This window comes from Catharus ustulatus, chromosome 36, assembly GCF_009819885.2.
Source record: "Catharus ustulatus isolate bCatUst1 chromosome 36, bCatUst1.pri.v2, whole genome shotgun sequence".
Lineage (NCBI taxonomy): Eukaryota > Metazoa > Chordata > Aves > Passeriformes > Turdidae > Catharus > Catharus ustulatus.
The window spans coordinates 306735-319347 of NC_046256.1; the positions used below are offsets into that span (position 1 = coordinate 306735).

Sequence of the window (12613 nt, forward strand, 5' to 3'; positions counted from 1 at the left end):
AATTCCCCCAAAATACGAAAAAATTCCCAAAAAATTCCTAAAAAATTCCACCCAAATCCCCCAAAAATTCAAAAAATCCCCCCAAAAATCCTGGCCAAAATTCCCAAAATAACCCAAAAACAGTCCTAAAACCTAAAAAATTTCCCCAAATTCTGGCACCTGCACAACCTGCAGAACTGGGAAGGTTGTGGATAAGGAGGATCCCAAAACTCCTGAAATTCCAAAAAAAATTCCTGGAATCCCCCAAAAAATCCTGGAATTCCCCCAAAAATAATTCCAATAAATTCCCCAAAAATTCTGAAAAAATTCCAAAAAAAATCCAGAAAAATTCCTTAAAAATCCCCCCAAAATTCCCCAAAATTTCTGAAAAAAATCCCAAAAGATTCCCAAAAAATCCCCAAAAATCCTCAAACAAATCCCCCAAAATCCCCAAAAATTCACCCCAAATCACCCCAAAAATAAAAAAAAAATCCTAAAAAATTCCCAAAAAATCCCCCCAAAAATCCCCCCAAAAATCCAAAAAAATTCTCCAAAAATTCCCAAAAAATCCCGAATTTCCCCCCAAAAAATCCCGGCCAAAATAACCCCAAAATAATCCAAAATAACCCAAAAAATCCCAAATCTGCCCCAAATTCCGGCACCTGCACAACCTGCAGAGCTGGGAATGTTCTGGGTAATGAGAATCCCAAAATTCCTGAAATTCCCCCCCAAAAATTCCTGGAATTCCCAACAAAATAATTCTAAAAAGTTCCCCAAAAAATCCCATTAAAACCTCCAAAAATTCCCCAAAAAATTCTGAAAAATATTTCTACAAAATTCCAGAAAAATTCCAAAAAAATTCCCAAAAAAATTCCCCAAAATCCCCAAAAAATCCCCCAAAATCTGCCCAAAAATAAAAAAAATTCCTAAAAAAGTCCCAAAAATTCCCCACAAAAATCCCCCCAAAATCCAAAAAAATCCCCCAAAAATGCCAAAAAAATCACCAAAAAATCACCAAAAATTCACTGAAAAATCCCCCAAAATCCCCCAAAAAATCCTAAAAAAATCCCCAAAAAATTCCAAATGTTTCCCAGGTGGGAGGTGCAGATGCTGCAGTGCTGGCAGTGGTTCCATGAGGCCTGCACTCAGTGTTTGCCCAAATATCCCAAAAATATTCCCAAAAACATCCCAAAAAATCCCCAAAAAACCCCAAGAAATTTACAAATAATTCCCGAAAAAATCCCTCCCAAATTCACAAATAATTCCCAAATAATTCCCCAAAAAATCCCAAAAAATTTCAAAAAAATCCCCCAAAAATTCAAAAAAAATTCCAAAAAAAATTCCAAAAAAATCCACAAAAAATCCCCAAAAAATAAAAAAAAAATCCCAAAAAATTCCCAAAAAATCCCCAAACCCCTAGAACCCCTAAAATCCCATTTTTCCCCCCAAATTTCCCAGGTGGGAGGTGAAGATGCTGCAGTGTTGGCAGTGCTGGCAGTGGTTCCACGAGGCGTGCACTCAGTGTTTGCCGCAGCCGCTGCTCTACGGGGACAGGTCAGACCCAATCTGGGATTTTATAAAAATTATTATTTTATTTTTGGGGTTTTGGGGGTTTAGGGGATTTTTTGGGATTTTTTTGGGGATTTTTTTGGATTTTTTTGGGAATTTTTTGGGGATTTTTTGGAATTTTTTGGGATTTTTTTGGGAAGTTTTTGGGGATTTTTTTGTGGATTTTTGGGGAATTTTGGGGGGATTTTTGTTTTTTTTTTATTTTCTGGGATTTTTTGGGATTTTTTGGGAGGTTTGTGGGATTTTTTTGGAAATTTTTTGGGATTTTTTGGGGATTTTTTGGGATTTTTTTGGGAATTTTTTGGGGAGTTTTCGGAATTTTTGGGGATTTTTTTTGGAATTTTTGGGGGGATTTTTGGGGAATTTTGGGGGGATTGTTTTTGGGGTTTTTTTGATTTTTGGGGATTTTTTCGGGATTTTTTGAGAGGTTTGTGGGATTTTTTTGGAAATTTTTTGGGATTTTTTTTGGATTTTTTGGGGATTTTTTGGGATTTTTTTGGGAATTTTTTGGGGCGTTTTTGGAATTTTGGGGGATTTTTTTTGGAATTTTTTTGGAATTTTTTGGGGGGATTTTTGGGGAATTTTTTGGGGGGATTTTTGGGGAATTTTGGGGGGATTGTTTTGGGGTTTTTTTTTGATTTTTGGGGATTTTTTCGGGATTTTTTGAGAGGTTTGTGGGATTTTTTATTGAATTTTTTTGGGATTTTTTCAGGATTTTTTGGGGATATTTTGGGGATTTTTTTGGGATTTTTGGGAATTTTTGGGGTATTTTTGGGGCATTTTTTTAAATTTTTTTGGGACTTTTGGGGGATTTTTTGGGGATTTTTTTTGGTTTTTTGGGGATTTTTGGGATTTTTGGGGGATTTTTTTTTTTAATTTTGGGGGGTTTTTTGTTTTTTTCCAATTATTTTGGGGTTTTTTGTTTTTTTCTGCATTATTTTGGGTTTTTTGGATGCTTATTTCTTCCATTATTTTGGGGATCTGTGGTTTTGGGATTTTGGGCTGATTTAGGGTGATTTTGGGGATTAATTTTAGGTGATTTTGGCCTGATTTTGGGGCTGTTTTTGGGATGAATTTGAGGTGCTTTTGGGGTGATTTAGGGTGAATTTGAGCTGATTTTAGGGTGAATTTTGGGGCTAATTTTGGGGTGAATTTTGGTTGATTTTTTGGGTGATTTTTGGCAGATTTGGGGTGATTTTTGAGATGAATTTTGGGCCTGTTTTGGATTATTTTTGGGCTAATTTTGTGCTGATTTTGTGTGAATTTTGGGTGATTTTTGTGCTGATTTTGAGATGATTTGGGGCTGGTTTTGGGTGAATTTTGGGTGATTTTGGGTTGATTTTTGTGTGATTTTGGGTTGATTTTGGGCTGATTTTGGGCTGATTTTTGGACTGATTTTTGGGTGAATTTGGGCTGATTTTGGGATAAATTTTGGGCTGATTTGGGGATAATTTTGAGCTGATTTATGATGATTTTTGGCTCCTTTGCAGGTTTTACATCTTCGAGTGCAGCGTGTGCCGGGGCGGCGCCGAGAGCGTCCGGAGGCTCCCCCTGCGCTGGTGAGGGGGGACAGAAACGGCAAAAAACAACAAAATTCACCCCAAAATCAACCAAAAATCACAAAAAAACCCCATCTAAAAACAGCCCCAAAATCACCCCAAAACCACGCTAAAAACAACCCAAAATACCCCAAAAATACCCTGAGACTACCCAAAAAAATCCCCAAAAACCAGCCCAAAACCACCAAAAAACGCCAAAAAAATGGCCCCAAAATCACCCAAAATCCCCCCCCAAAAATCCCTAAAACCAACCCAAAAATCACCCAAAAATCACCTCAAAAATACCAAAAATACCCCGAAAAACCACCAAAAAATAACCCCAAAATCACCCAAAAACCAAAAAAAATCTAAAACCAGCCCAAAAATCACCCAAAAATATCCAAAAAATCCCCAAAAATACTCCAAAACCACCCCAAAATCCACCTCAAAAACACCCAATAAACACAAAAAACCCCCAAAATCACCCAACAACCCCCCCCCAAAAAACCCACTTAAAAACAGCCCAAAAATCACTCAAAAATACCCAAAAAAATACCCAAAAAATCACCCAAAATCACTCAAAAATCCCAAAAAGCCAATCTAAGCACAGCCCAAAAATCACCCCCAAATCACCCCAAAAATACCCAAAAACCCAACCTAAAAAGAGCCCAAAAATCACTCCAAAAACACCAAAAAACACCAAAAATGATCCCAAAAATCACCCAAAACCCCCAAAAATCCCCATCTAAACCAGCTCAAAATACATCTCCAAAATACCCCAAAACCACCCAAAAAACCTCCCAAAACCACCCAAAACCCCAAAAATCTCACATAAAACCACCCCAAAACCACCCCAAAAATCCCAAAAATTTAATCTAAAACCAGCCCAAAATCACCCCAAAAATACAAAAAAAAATCCCCAAAAACCACCTCAAAAACATCAAAAACCACCAAAAAATGACCCCAAAATCACCCAAAAACCCCAAAATCCCAACCTGAAAACAATCCCAAAACCACCCAAAAAACCCTCCAAAAATCACCCAAAAATCACCACAAAAATCCCCAAAAATCACTCCAAGATACCCCAAAACCACCCCAAAATCACCCCAAAAATACTCAAAGAATATCTAAAAAATACCCCAAAAATCCCAAAAAAATCACCCCCAAATCACCCCAAAAATCCAACCTAAAAACAACCCCAAAATGCCCCAAAACCACTCCAAAAAACCTCTAAAAACACCCCAAAAATCACCTCAACATACCCCCCAAATACCCCAAAAATATCCCAAAAAACCCCAAAAAATGACCCCCAAATCACCCAAAAATCCCCACCTAAAAACAGCCCCAAAAAATCCCCCAAAAAATCCCCCAAATCTACTCCAAAACCACCCCGAAAAATAAAAAAAAAAATCCAAATCCAATTTTTTTTCCTTTTTTTTCCCCCCATTTTTTGGCCATTTTTTGGTCATTTTTCCCCATTTTTGATTGAAATTTCACTTTTTTTCCAAAAATTTTCCCATTTTCCCCGGATTTCACCCCAATTTCCCTCTCATTTTTCAGGCAGGACCTGGCTCCCCTTTTTCCCCTTTTTTCCCCATTTTATCCCCATTTTTTCCTATTTGTTTCCCATTTTTTTGCCATTTTTTTTGTCATTTTTCCCCATTTTTTTTTGAAATTTCACTTTTTAAAAAAAAATTTTCCCAATTTCCCAGGATTTCACCCCAATTTCCCATTTTTCCTTTCATTTTCCCATTTTAACCATTTTTTAACCATTTTTTCCCAATTTTTTACCATTTTATCCTCATTTTTTGACCATTTTTTGGTCATTTTTCCCCATTTTTTTTTGAAATTTCACATTTTTTAAAATTTTCCCAATTTCCCAGGATTTCACCCCAATTTTTTTCTCTCATTTTTCAACCTGGACCTGACTCCCCTTTTTACCTTTCATTTTCCCATTTTTTCCCAATTTTTTATCATTTTGTCCTCATTTTTTTACCATTTTTTGGTCATTTTTCCCCATTTTTTTTTGAAATTTCACTTTTTTTTTAAATTTCCCATTTTCCCCTGAATTCACCCCAATTGCCCTCTCATTTTTCAGCCTGGATTTGACTCCCCTTTTTTTCTTTAATTTTCCCATTTTGTACCATTTTTTTTCCTCATTTTCCCTCCGTTTTTTTGCCATTTTATGGCCATTTTTTCCCCATTTTTTTTTGAAATTTCAATTTTTTTTAAAATTTTCCCAATTTCCCAGGATTTTACCCCAGTTCTTTCTCTCATTTCCCAGTCTGGACTTGACTCCCCTTTTTCCTTTAATTTTCCCTTTTTTTCCCATTTTTTCCCATTTTTTCCTCTCATTTTTGGCCATAATTTCACCATTTTTTCTCCTTTTTTCCCCATTATTTTTTTTAAATTTCCCATTTTTTAAAATTTTCCCATTTTCCCCGGATTTCACCCCAATTTCCCTCTCATTTTTCAGCCTGGACGTGGTTCCTCTTTTTTCCTTTAATTTTCCCATTTTTTAACCATTTTATTACCATTTTCCCCTCATTTTTTGCCATTTTTTGGTCTTTTTTCCCCCATTTTTTTTTAAATTTTGCTTTTTTAAAATTTTCCCAATTTCCCGTGAATTCACCCCAATTTTTTCTCTCATTTTCAGGGTGGACTTGACTCCCCTTTTTTCCTTTAATTTTCCCATTTTTTACCAATTTTTCCCTCATTTTTTTGCCATTTTTTCCCATTTTTTCCCCATTTTTTGGTCGTTTTTCCCCATTTTTTTTTTTAAATTTCACTTTTTTTTTGTAATTTTCCCATTTTCCCCGGATTTCACCCCAGTTTTTTCTCTCATTTTCCAGGCTGGACGTGGCTTCCCTTTTTTCCTTTAATTTTCCCATTTTTAAACCATTTTTTTACCATTTTATCCTCATTTTTTTTACCATTTTTTGGTCGGTTTTCCCCCCTTTTTTTTTTAATTTCACTTTTTAAAAAATTTTCCCATTTTCCATGGATTTCACCCCAATTTCCCTCTCATTTTTCAGCCTCTACATGGTTCCCCTTTTTTCTTTTCATTTCCCCATTTTTTATCATTTTTTCCTCATTTTTTTACCATTTTTTTCCATTTTTTGGCCATTTTTTGGTCATTTTTCCCCATTTTTTTTTTTGAAATTTCACTTTTTTTTTAATTTTCCCATTTTCCCGTGAATTCACCCCAATTTCCCTCTCGTTTTTCAGGGTGGACGTGGCTCACCTCCTGCTCTACCACCTGAGCGTTTGCTGCAAGAAGAAATATTTCGACCTGGAGCGGGAAATTCTCCCGTTCGCCAACAGCAACTGGGAGGCGCTGGGGCTGGGCAGGGTCGGTTTGGGGGAAAAAAATGAAATTTTGGGCAAAAAGGGGAAATTAGAAATGGGAATTTAAAAAAAAATGGGGAAAAAAGGTGAAAAAATGGGGAAAATATGGGAAAAATGACTCAAAAATGGCAAAAAATGAGGGAAAAATGGGAAAAAATGGGGGAAAAATGGGAAAGTATTGAGAAAATTGGGGGGAAAAAACAAAAATTTGGGCAAAAAGGGGAAATGGGGAAATAAAAAAATGGGAATTTTAAAAAATGGGGAAAAAAGGGGAAAAAATGGCAAAAAATGACCCAAAAATGGCAAAAAATGGGAGAAAATGGGGAAAATATTGAGAAAATTGGGGGGAAAAAACAAAAATTTGGGCAAAAAGGGGAAATGGAGAAATAAAAAAATGGCAATTTAAAAAAAATGGGGAAAAAAGGTGGAAAAATGGGGAAAAATGACCCAAAAATGGCAAAAAAATGGGGGAAAATGGGAGAAAATGGGGAAAATATTCAGAAAATTGGGTAGAAAAAACAAAAAAATTTGGGCAAAAAGGGATAATGGGGGAATAAAAACAGGGAATTTTTTAAAAATGGGGAAAAAAGGGAAAAAATGGGGAAATATGGGAAAAAAATGGGAAAAAATGACCCAAAAATGGTAAAAATGGGGGAAAAATGGGGGGAAAATGGGAAAAATCTGGTAAAAAATGGGGGGAAAAACCAGAAATTCGGGCAAAAAAGGGAAAATGGGGAAATAAAAAAATGAGAATTTTAAAAAAATGGGGAAAAAAGGGGGAAAATGGGGGAAAATGACCCCAAAATGGCCAAAAATGGGGGGAAAATCGGAATTGGGGCAAAAAAATGGGGGTGGGAAAGGGGAAAAAAATAGAATTTTTTGGGGAAAAAAGAACAATTTATTGGGGGAAAAACACAACTTTTTTGGAGAAAAAAAACGAATTTTTTTTTAAAAAAAAGGGATTTTTTTTCTCCCCAATTTCTTTTTTTTCTCCCCTTTTTTTAGGATTTTTTTTCCCTAATTCTGTGTTTTTCTCCCCAGTTTTGGGATTTTTTTTCCCCCCCAAATTTTCGGTTTTTTTTTCCATAAATCTTGGGGTTTTTTCCCCATTTTTTGTTGTTTTCCCTAATTCGGATTTTTCTCAAAATTTTTGATTTTTTCCCCCTAATTCCGGTTTTTTTTCTCCACATTTTTTGTGTTTTTTTCGCCTAATTTCGTTTTTTTTCCCCCAATTTTGGTTTTTTTTTCCCATTTTTTGGTTTTTTTCCCCCATTTTTTGTTGTTTTTCCCCTTTTTTTTTTGTTTTTTCTCCTTCTATTTTGTTTTTCCCTAAACCCGATTTTTCTCCCCCTTTTTTGTTCTTTTTGTCCCATTTTTTGTTTTTTCTCCCCATTTTTTGTTATTTTTTTTCCCATGTTTTGTTGTTTTTTCTCCCCAGTTTCGGGTTTTTTCTCCCCATATTTTGTTTTTCCCTAAATCCGATTTCCCCCCCCCCCCCCCTTTTTGTTCTTTCTTTCCCATTTTTTGTTGGTTTTCCTCCCCCTTTTTTGTTTTTTTCTCCCCATATTTTGTTTTTTCACTAAATCCGATTTTCTCTCCCCAGTTTTTATTATTTTTTTCCCATTTTTTGTTATTTTTTCCCATTTTTTGTTGTTTTTTCCCCATTTTTTGTTGTTTTCTCCCCATATTTTGTTTTTCCCTAATTTCGATTTTCTCTCCCCATATTTGTTATTTTTTCCCAATTTTTTGTTATTTTTTCCCCATTTTTTGTAATTTTTTCCCGTTTTTTGTTGTTTTTTTCCCCATTTTTTGTTGGTTTTTTCCCCATATTTTGTTTTTTCTCCCCATTTTTTATTTTTCCCTAATTCCTTTTTTCTCTCCCCATATTTTGTTGTTTTTCCCCCATTTTTTGTTGTTTTCTCTCCCCATTTTTTGTTGTTTTTTCTCCCCATTTTTTGTTGGTTTTTTTCCCCATTTTTTGTTATTTTTTCCCCATTTTTTGTTGTTTTCTCCCCACATTTTATTTTTCCCTAATCCCATTTTCCTCTCCCCGTTCCCAGCTCGCGGCCACGCCCAAGCCCGAGCGGCACCGGCGGCTCCTGGGGGCGCTCAGCTCGCACAAGGACAGGTCAGGGGAGCCCAAAAATAACCAAAAATATCCAAAAAATACCCAAAAAACCCCAAAATTACCCCAAAAATACAAAGAAATACAAAAACAAAAAAAAAATCACACAAGAATACCCCAAAAAATTACCTAAAAATACCCCCAAAATGCAAAAAAAACCCCAAAAAATACCCAAATAATGCCCAAAATTACCCAAAAATACCAAAAAATCCCTCAAAATACCCCAAAATGCAAAAAATACCCAAAAATACAAAAATAAATTACCCAAAAATACCAAAAAATCCCCCCCAAATACCCCAAAAATAACCACAACTACCCAAAAAGTACCCCAAACCCCCCAAAATCCCCCAAAATACCCCAAAATACCCAAAATATCCCAAAAACGGGGGGAGGGACCCCAAAAAACCAAAAAAACCTCAAAAAACCTCAAAAAAATACCCCAAAATACCCAAAATTACCGAAAAATACCCAAAAAATAACCCAAAAATATAAAAAATTACCCAAAAATATCCAAAAAATAGCCCCAAAATACGCAAAAAAACCCAAAATTACCCAAAAATATCCCAAAATACCAAAAAAATACCTAAAAATACCCCAAAAATAACCAAAAATACCCCCCAAAACGGGGGGAAGGGACCCAAAAAACAAAAAAAGACCTCAATAAAACAAAAAAACCACCCCCAAAATACCCCCCAAATACCCCAAACTACCCAAAAATACCTAAAAATACCTAAAAATCCCCCCAAAACCCCAAAAATATCTTTAAATGCCCCCCCAAAATCCCCAAAAACCCCAAAATACCCCAAAAACAAAAAAAATTACCCCCAAATTTTAAAAAATACCCATAAAATACCCAAAATACCCCCAAAACGGGAGGAGGAACCCCAAAAAAACCCAAAAAACCCCAACAAAATACCCCAAAATACCCCAAATACCCCCAAAATACCCCAAAAACCACCAAAAAATTTAAAAAAAACACAAAAACCAAAAAAAATTACCCCAAAATACAAAAAAACCCACCCAAAAATACCCCAAAATTACAAAAAATCCCCAAAAATCCCAAAAATACCCAAGAATACCCCAAAAAATTACCTAAAAATACCCCCCAAATATGAAAAATAATCAAAAAATACCCCAAAAAACACCAAAAATTCAAAAAATTCAAAAAAACCCCCAAACACCCCCCAAAATACCCAAAAATACCCATAAATTAAAAAAAAAATTTAAAAAATACCCCAAATACCCCAAAAATATCCTAAAATGCCCCCGAAAAAATCAAAAAAAACCCCCAAAATACCCCCAAAACAGAAAAAAAATTACCCAGAAATAAAAAAAAATCCCAGAAATATCCAAAAATAACCAAAAATACCCAAAATAACCCAAAACCGGGGGAAGGGACCTAAAAAACCAAAAAAGACCCCCCAAAAAATGGAAAAAAAACGCCAAAAATCCCCAAAAATAACCCCAAAATACCCAAAAATACCCAAAAATCCAAAAATTACCCCAAAAATACCAAAAAATACCCCAAATTTACCCCAAATACCCAAAAATTTTTTTAAAAATTCCCCATAATACCCCAAAAAATACCCAAAAAATAACAAAAATACCCAAAAAATACCCCAAAAATATACCCCAAAATACCCAAAATACCCAAAAATAACCCCAAAGTAATTAAAAAACCCCCTAAATAATTTAAAAATACCCCAACCACCACCTAAAATACCCAGAAAAACTCAGAAAATTACCTAAGAATACCAAAAAACAAAGAAATATCCAAAATGCCCCCAAAAATATACCCCCAAAAAACCAAAAATACCCACAAAATACCAAAAAATCCCCAAAATAATTAAAAATACCCCAAAATACCCCCCAAAAACCCCAAAATACTCCCCAAAAATCCCCAAAATGCACCAAAAATACACCAAAATACCACAAAACCACAAAAAATACCCCGAAAATAGCAAAAAAATACCCCAAAATTACATAAAAATTACCCAAGAAATACCCAAAAATACCCGAGAAATACTCCAAAAATATCCAAAATACCCCAAAATACAAAGAAATAACCAAAAAAACCCAAAAACTGCCCCAAAAAATCCCAAAAACCCCCCAAAAATCCAAAAACCCCCCAAAATCCCCAAAAATCCCCTAAAAAACCCCCAAAAATCCCCTAAAAAAAACCTAAAATCCCCTTAAAAAACCCCAAAATCCCTTAAAAAAACCCCAAAATCCCCTAAAAAAACCCTAAAATCCCCTAAAAAACCCCAAAAATCCCCTAAAAATCCCCCAAAATCCCCTAAAAAACCCCCCTAAAAATCCCCTAAAAAACCAAAAAAATCCCATTAAATTCCAAAAATCCCAAAAACCCCAAAAACCCCAAATCCCCCCAAATCCCCTCCAAGACCCCCCAAATCTCCCCCCAAAAAAACCCAAAATCCCCCCCCAAAATCCCCTCAATCCCCTCAAAACCCCCTAAAAAAAAATCCCAAAAATCCCCTAAAAAATCCCCCAAAAATCTCATTAATCCTATTAATTAACCCCATTAATTACCCCATTAATTAACGCCATTAATTAACCCCGTTAATTAATTAATTCCAGGTTCGTTTCTGGCCGGGAGACGAAGAAGCGCCGCGGGTCCAAACCCCATTAACCCCTTAAATCCCAAACCCCATTAACCCCATTAACCCCATTAACCCCACAAACCCCATTAATTACCCCATTAATGACCTCATTAATTAACCCCGTTAATTAATTAATTCCAGGTTCGTTTCCAGCCGGCAGATGAAGAAGCTCCGGGATCTCCAAACCCCATTAACCACTTAAATCCCACAAACCCCATTAATTACCCCATTAATGACCCCATTAATTAATCCCGTTAATTAATTAATCTCACTAATTAACCCCCAGATTTGTCTCGGGCCGGGAGATGAAGAAGTGCCGCGGGTCCAAACCCCATTAACCCCTTAAATCCCAAACCCCATTAACCCCATTAACCCCATAAACCCCATTAATTAATCCCATTAATTAACCCCATTAATTAACCTCATTAATTAACCTCACTAATTAACCCCCAGGTTCCTTTCTGGTCGGGAGATGAAGAGCTGAGGTCCCCAAACCCCATTAACCCCTTCAATCCCAAACCCCATTAACCCCACAAACCCCATAAACCCCATTAATTAACCTCATTAATTAACCTCACTAATTAACCCCCAGGTTCCTTTCTGGTCGGGAGATGAAGAGTCGAGGTCCCCAAACCCCATTAACCCCTTCAATCCCAAACCCCATTAACCCCAATAACCGCACAAACCTCATTAACCCCATTAATGAACGCCATGAATTAGCCCCATTAATTAACCCCATTAATTAATTAATTCCAGGTTCGTTTCCGGCCGGGAGATGAAGAAGCGCCGGGGTCTGTTCGGGCTGCAGAGCCGCGCCCCTCCCCCCCTGCCCCCCAACGTGCTGCGGGGCCGCCCCTCCCCCACCCCGGCCAGCGCCAGGTCTGCGATTGTTAATTAATTAATTAGGGGGAAATCAACGGGTAATTAGTGGAGTAATTAGTGAGGTTAATTAATGGGGTAATTAGTGGAGTTTAATTAATGGGGGTGATTAATGGGACTCATTAATGGCGTTAATGGTTTAATTAATGGGGTTCATTAATGGGGTTTATTAATGTGTTCATTAATGGGGTAATTAATGGGGTAATTAGGGGGTAATGGAGTTAATGGGGTTCATTAACAGGGGAATTAACAGGGTTAATTGGGGTAATGGGGTTAATGGGGTTCATTAATTGAGTAATTAATGGGGGTTAATTAATGGGGGTATTGGGATTAATGGTGTTCATTAATGGGGTTCATTAATGGGATAATTAGTCGGGTTAATGGGATTAATGGAGTTTGTTAACGGGGGAATTAATGGGTTAATTAAAGGGGTTAATTAATAGGGTTAATGGGGTTCATTAATGGGGTTCATTAATGGGGTAATTAACGGGTAATTAGTGGGGTTAATTAATGGGGTAATGGGGTTAATGGGGTTCATTAATGGGGTTAATTAG

At 36.2% G+C, this 12613-nt stretch overlaps 1 protein-coding gene across 1 annotated transcript in view; it reads left to right on the top strand.

Annotated features, from left to right (window-relative positions):
* Window positions 1-12613, top strand: part of PHF1 (PHD finger protein 1) — a 29214-nt gene that overhangs the window by 10674 nt on the left and 5927 nt on the right. The window contains exons 7-11 of the mRNA XM_033084099.1: window positions 1438-1533; window positions 3039-3107; window positions 6315-6438; window positions 8495-8562; window positions 11937-12059. Coding sequence (XP_032939990.1) covers window positions 1438-1533; window positions 3039-3107; window positions 6315-6438; window positions 8495-8562; window positions 11937-12059 — 480 coding nt within the window. The remainder of the gene's footprint in view (window positions 1-1437; window positions 1534-3038; window positions 3108-6314; window positions 6439-8494; window positions 8563-11936; window positions 12060-12613) is intronic.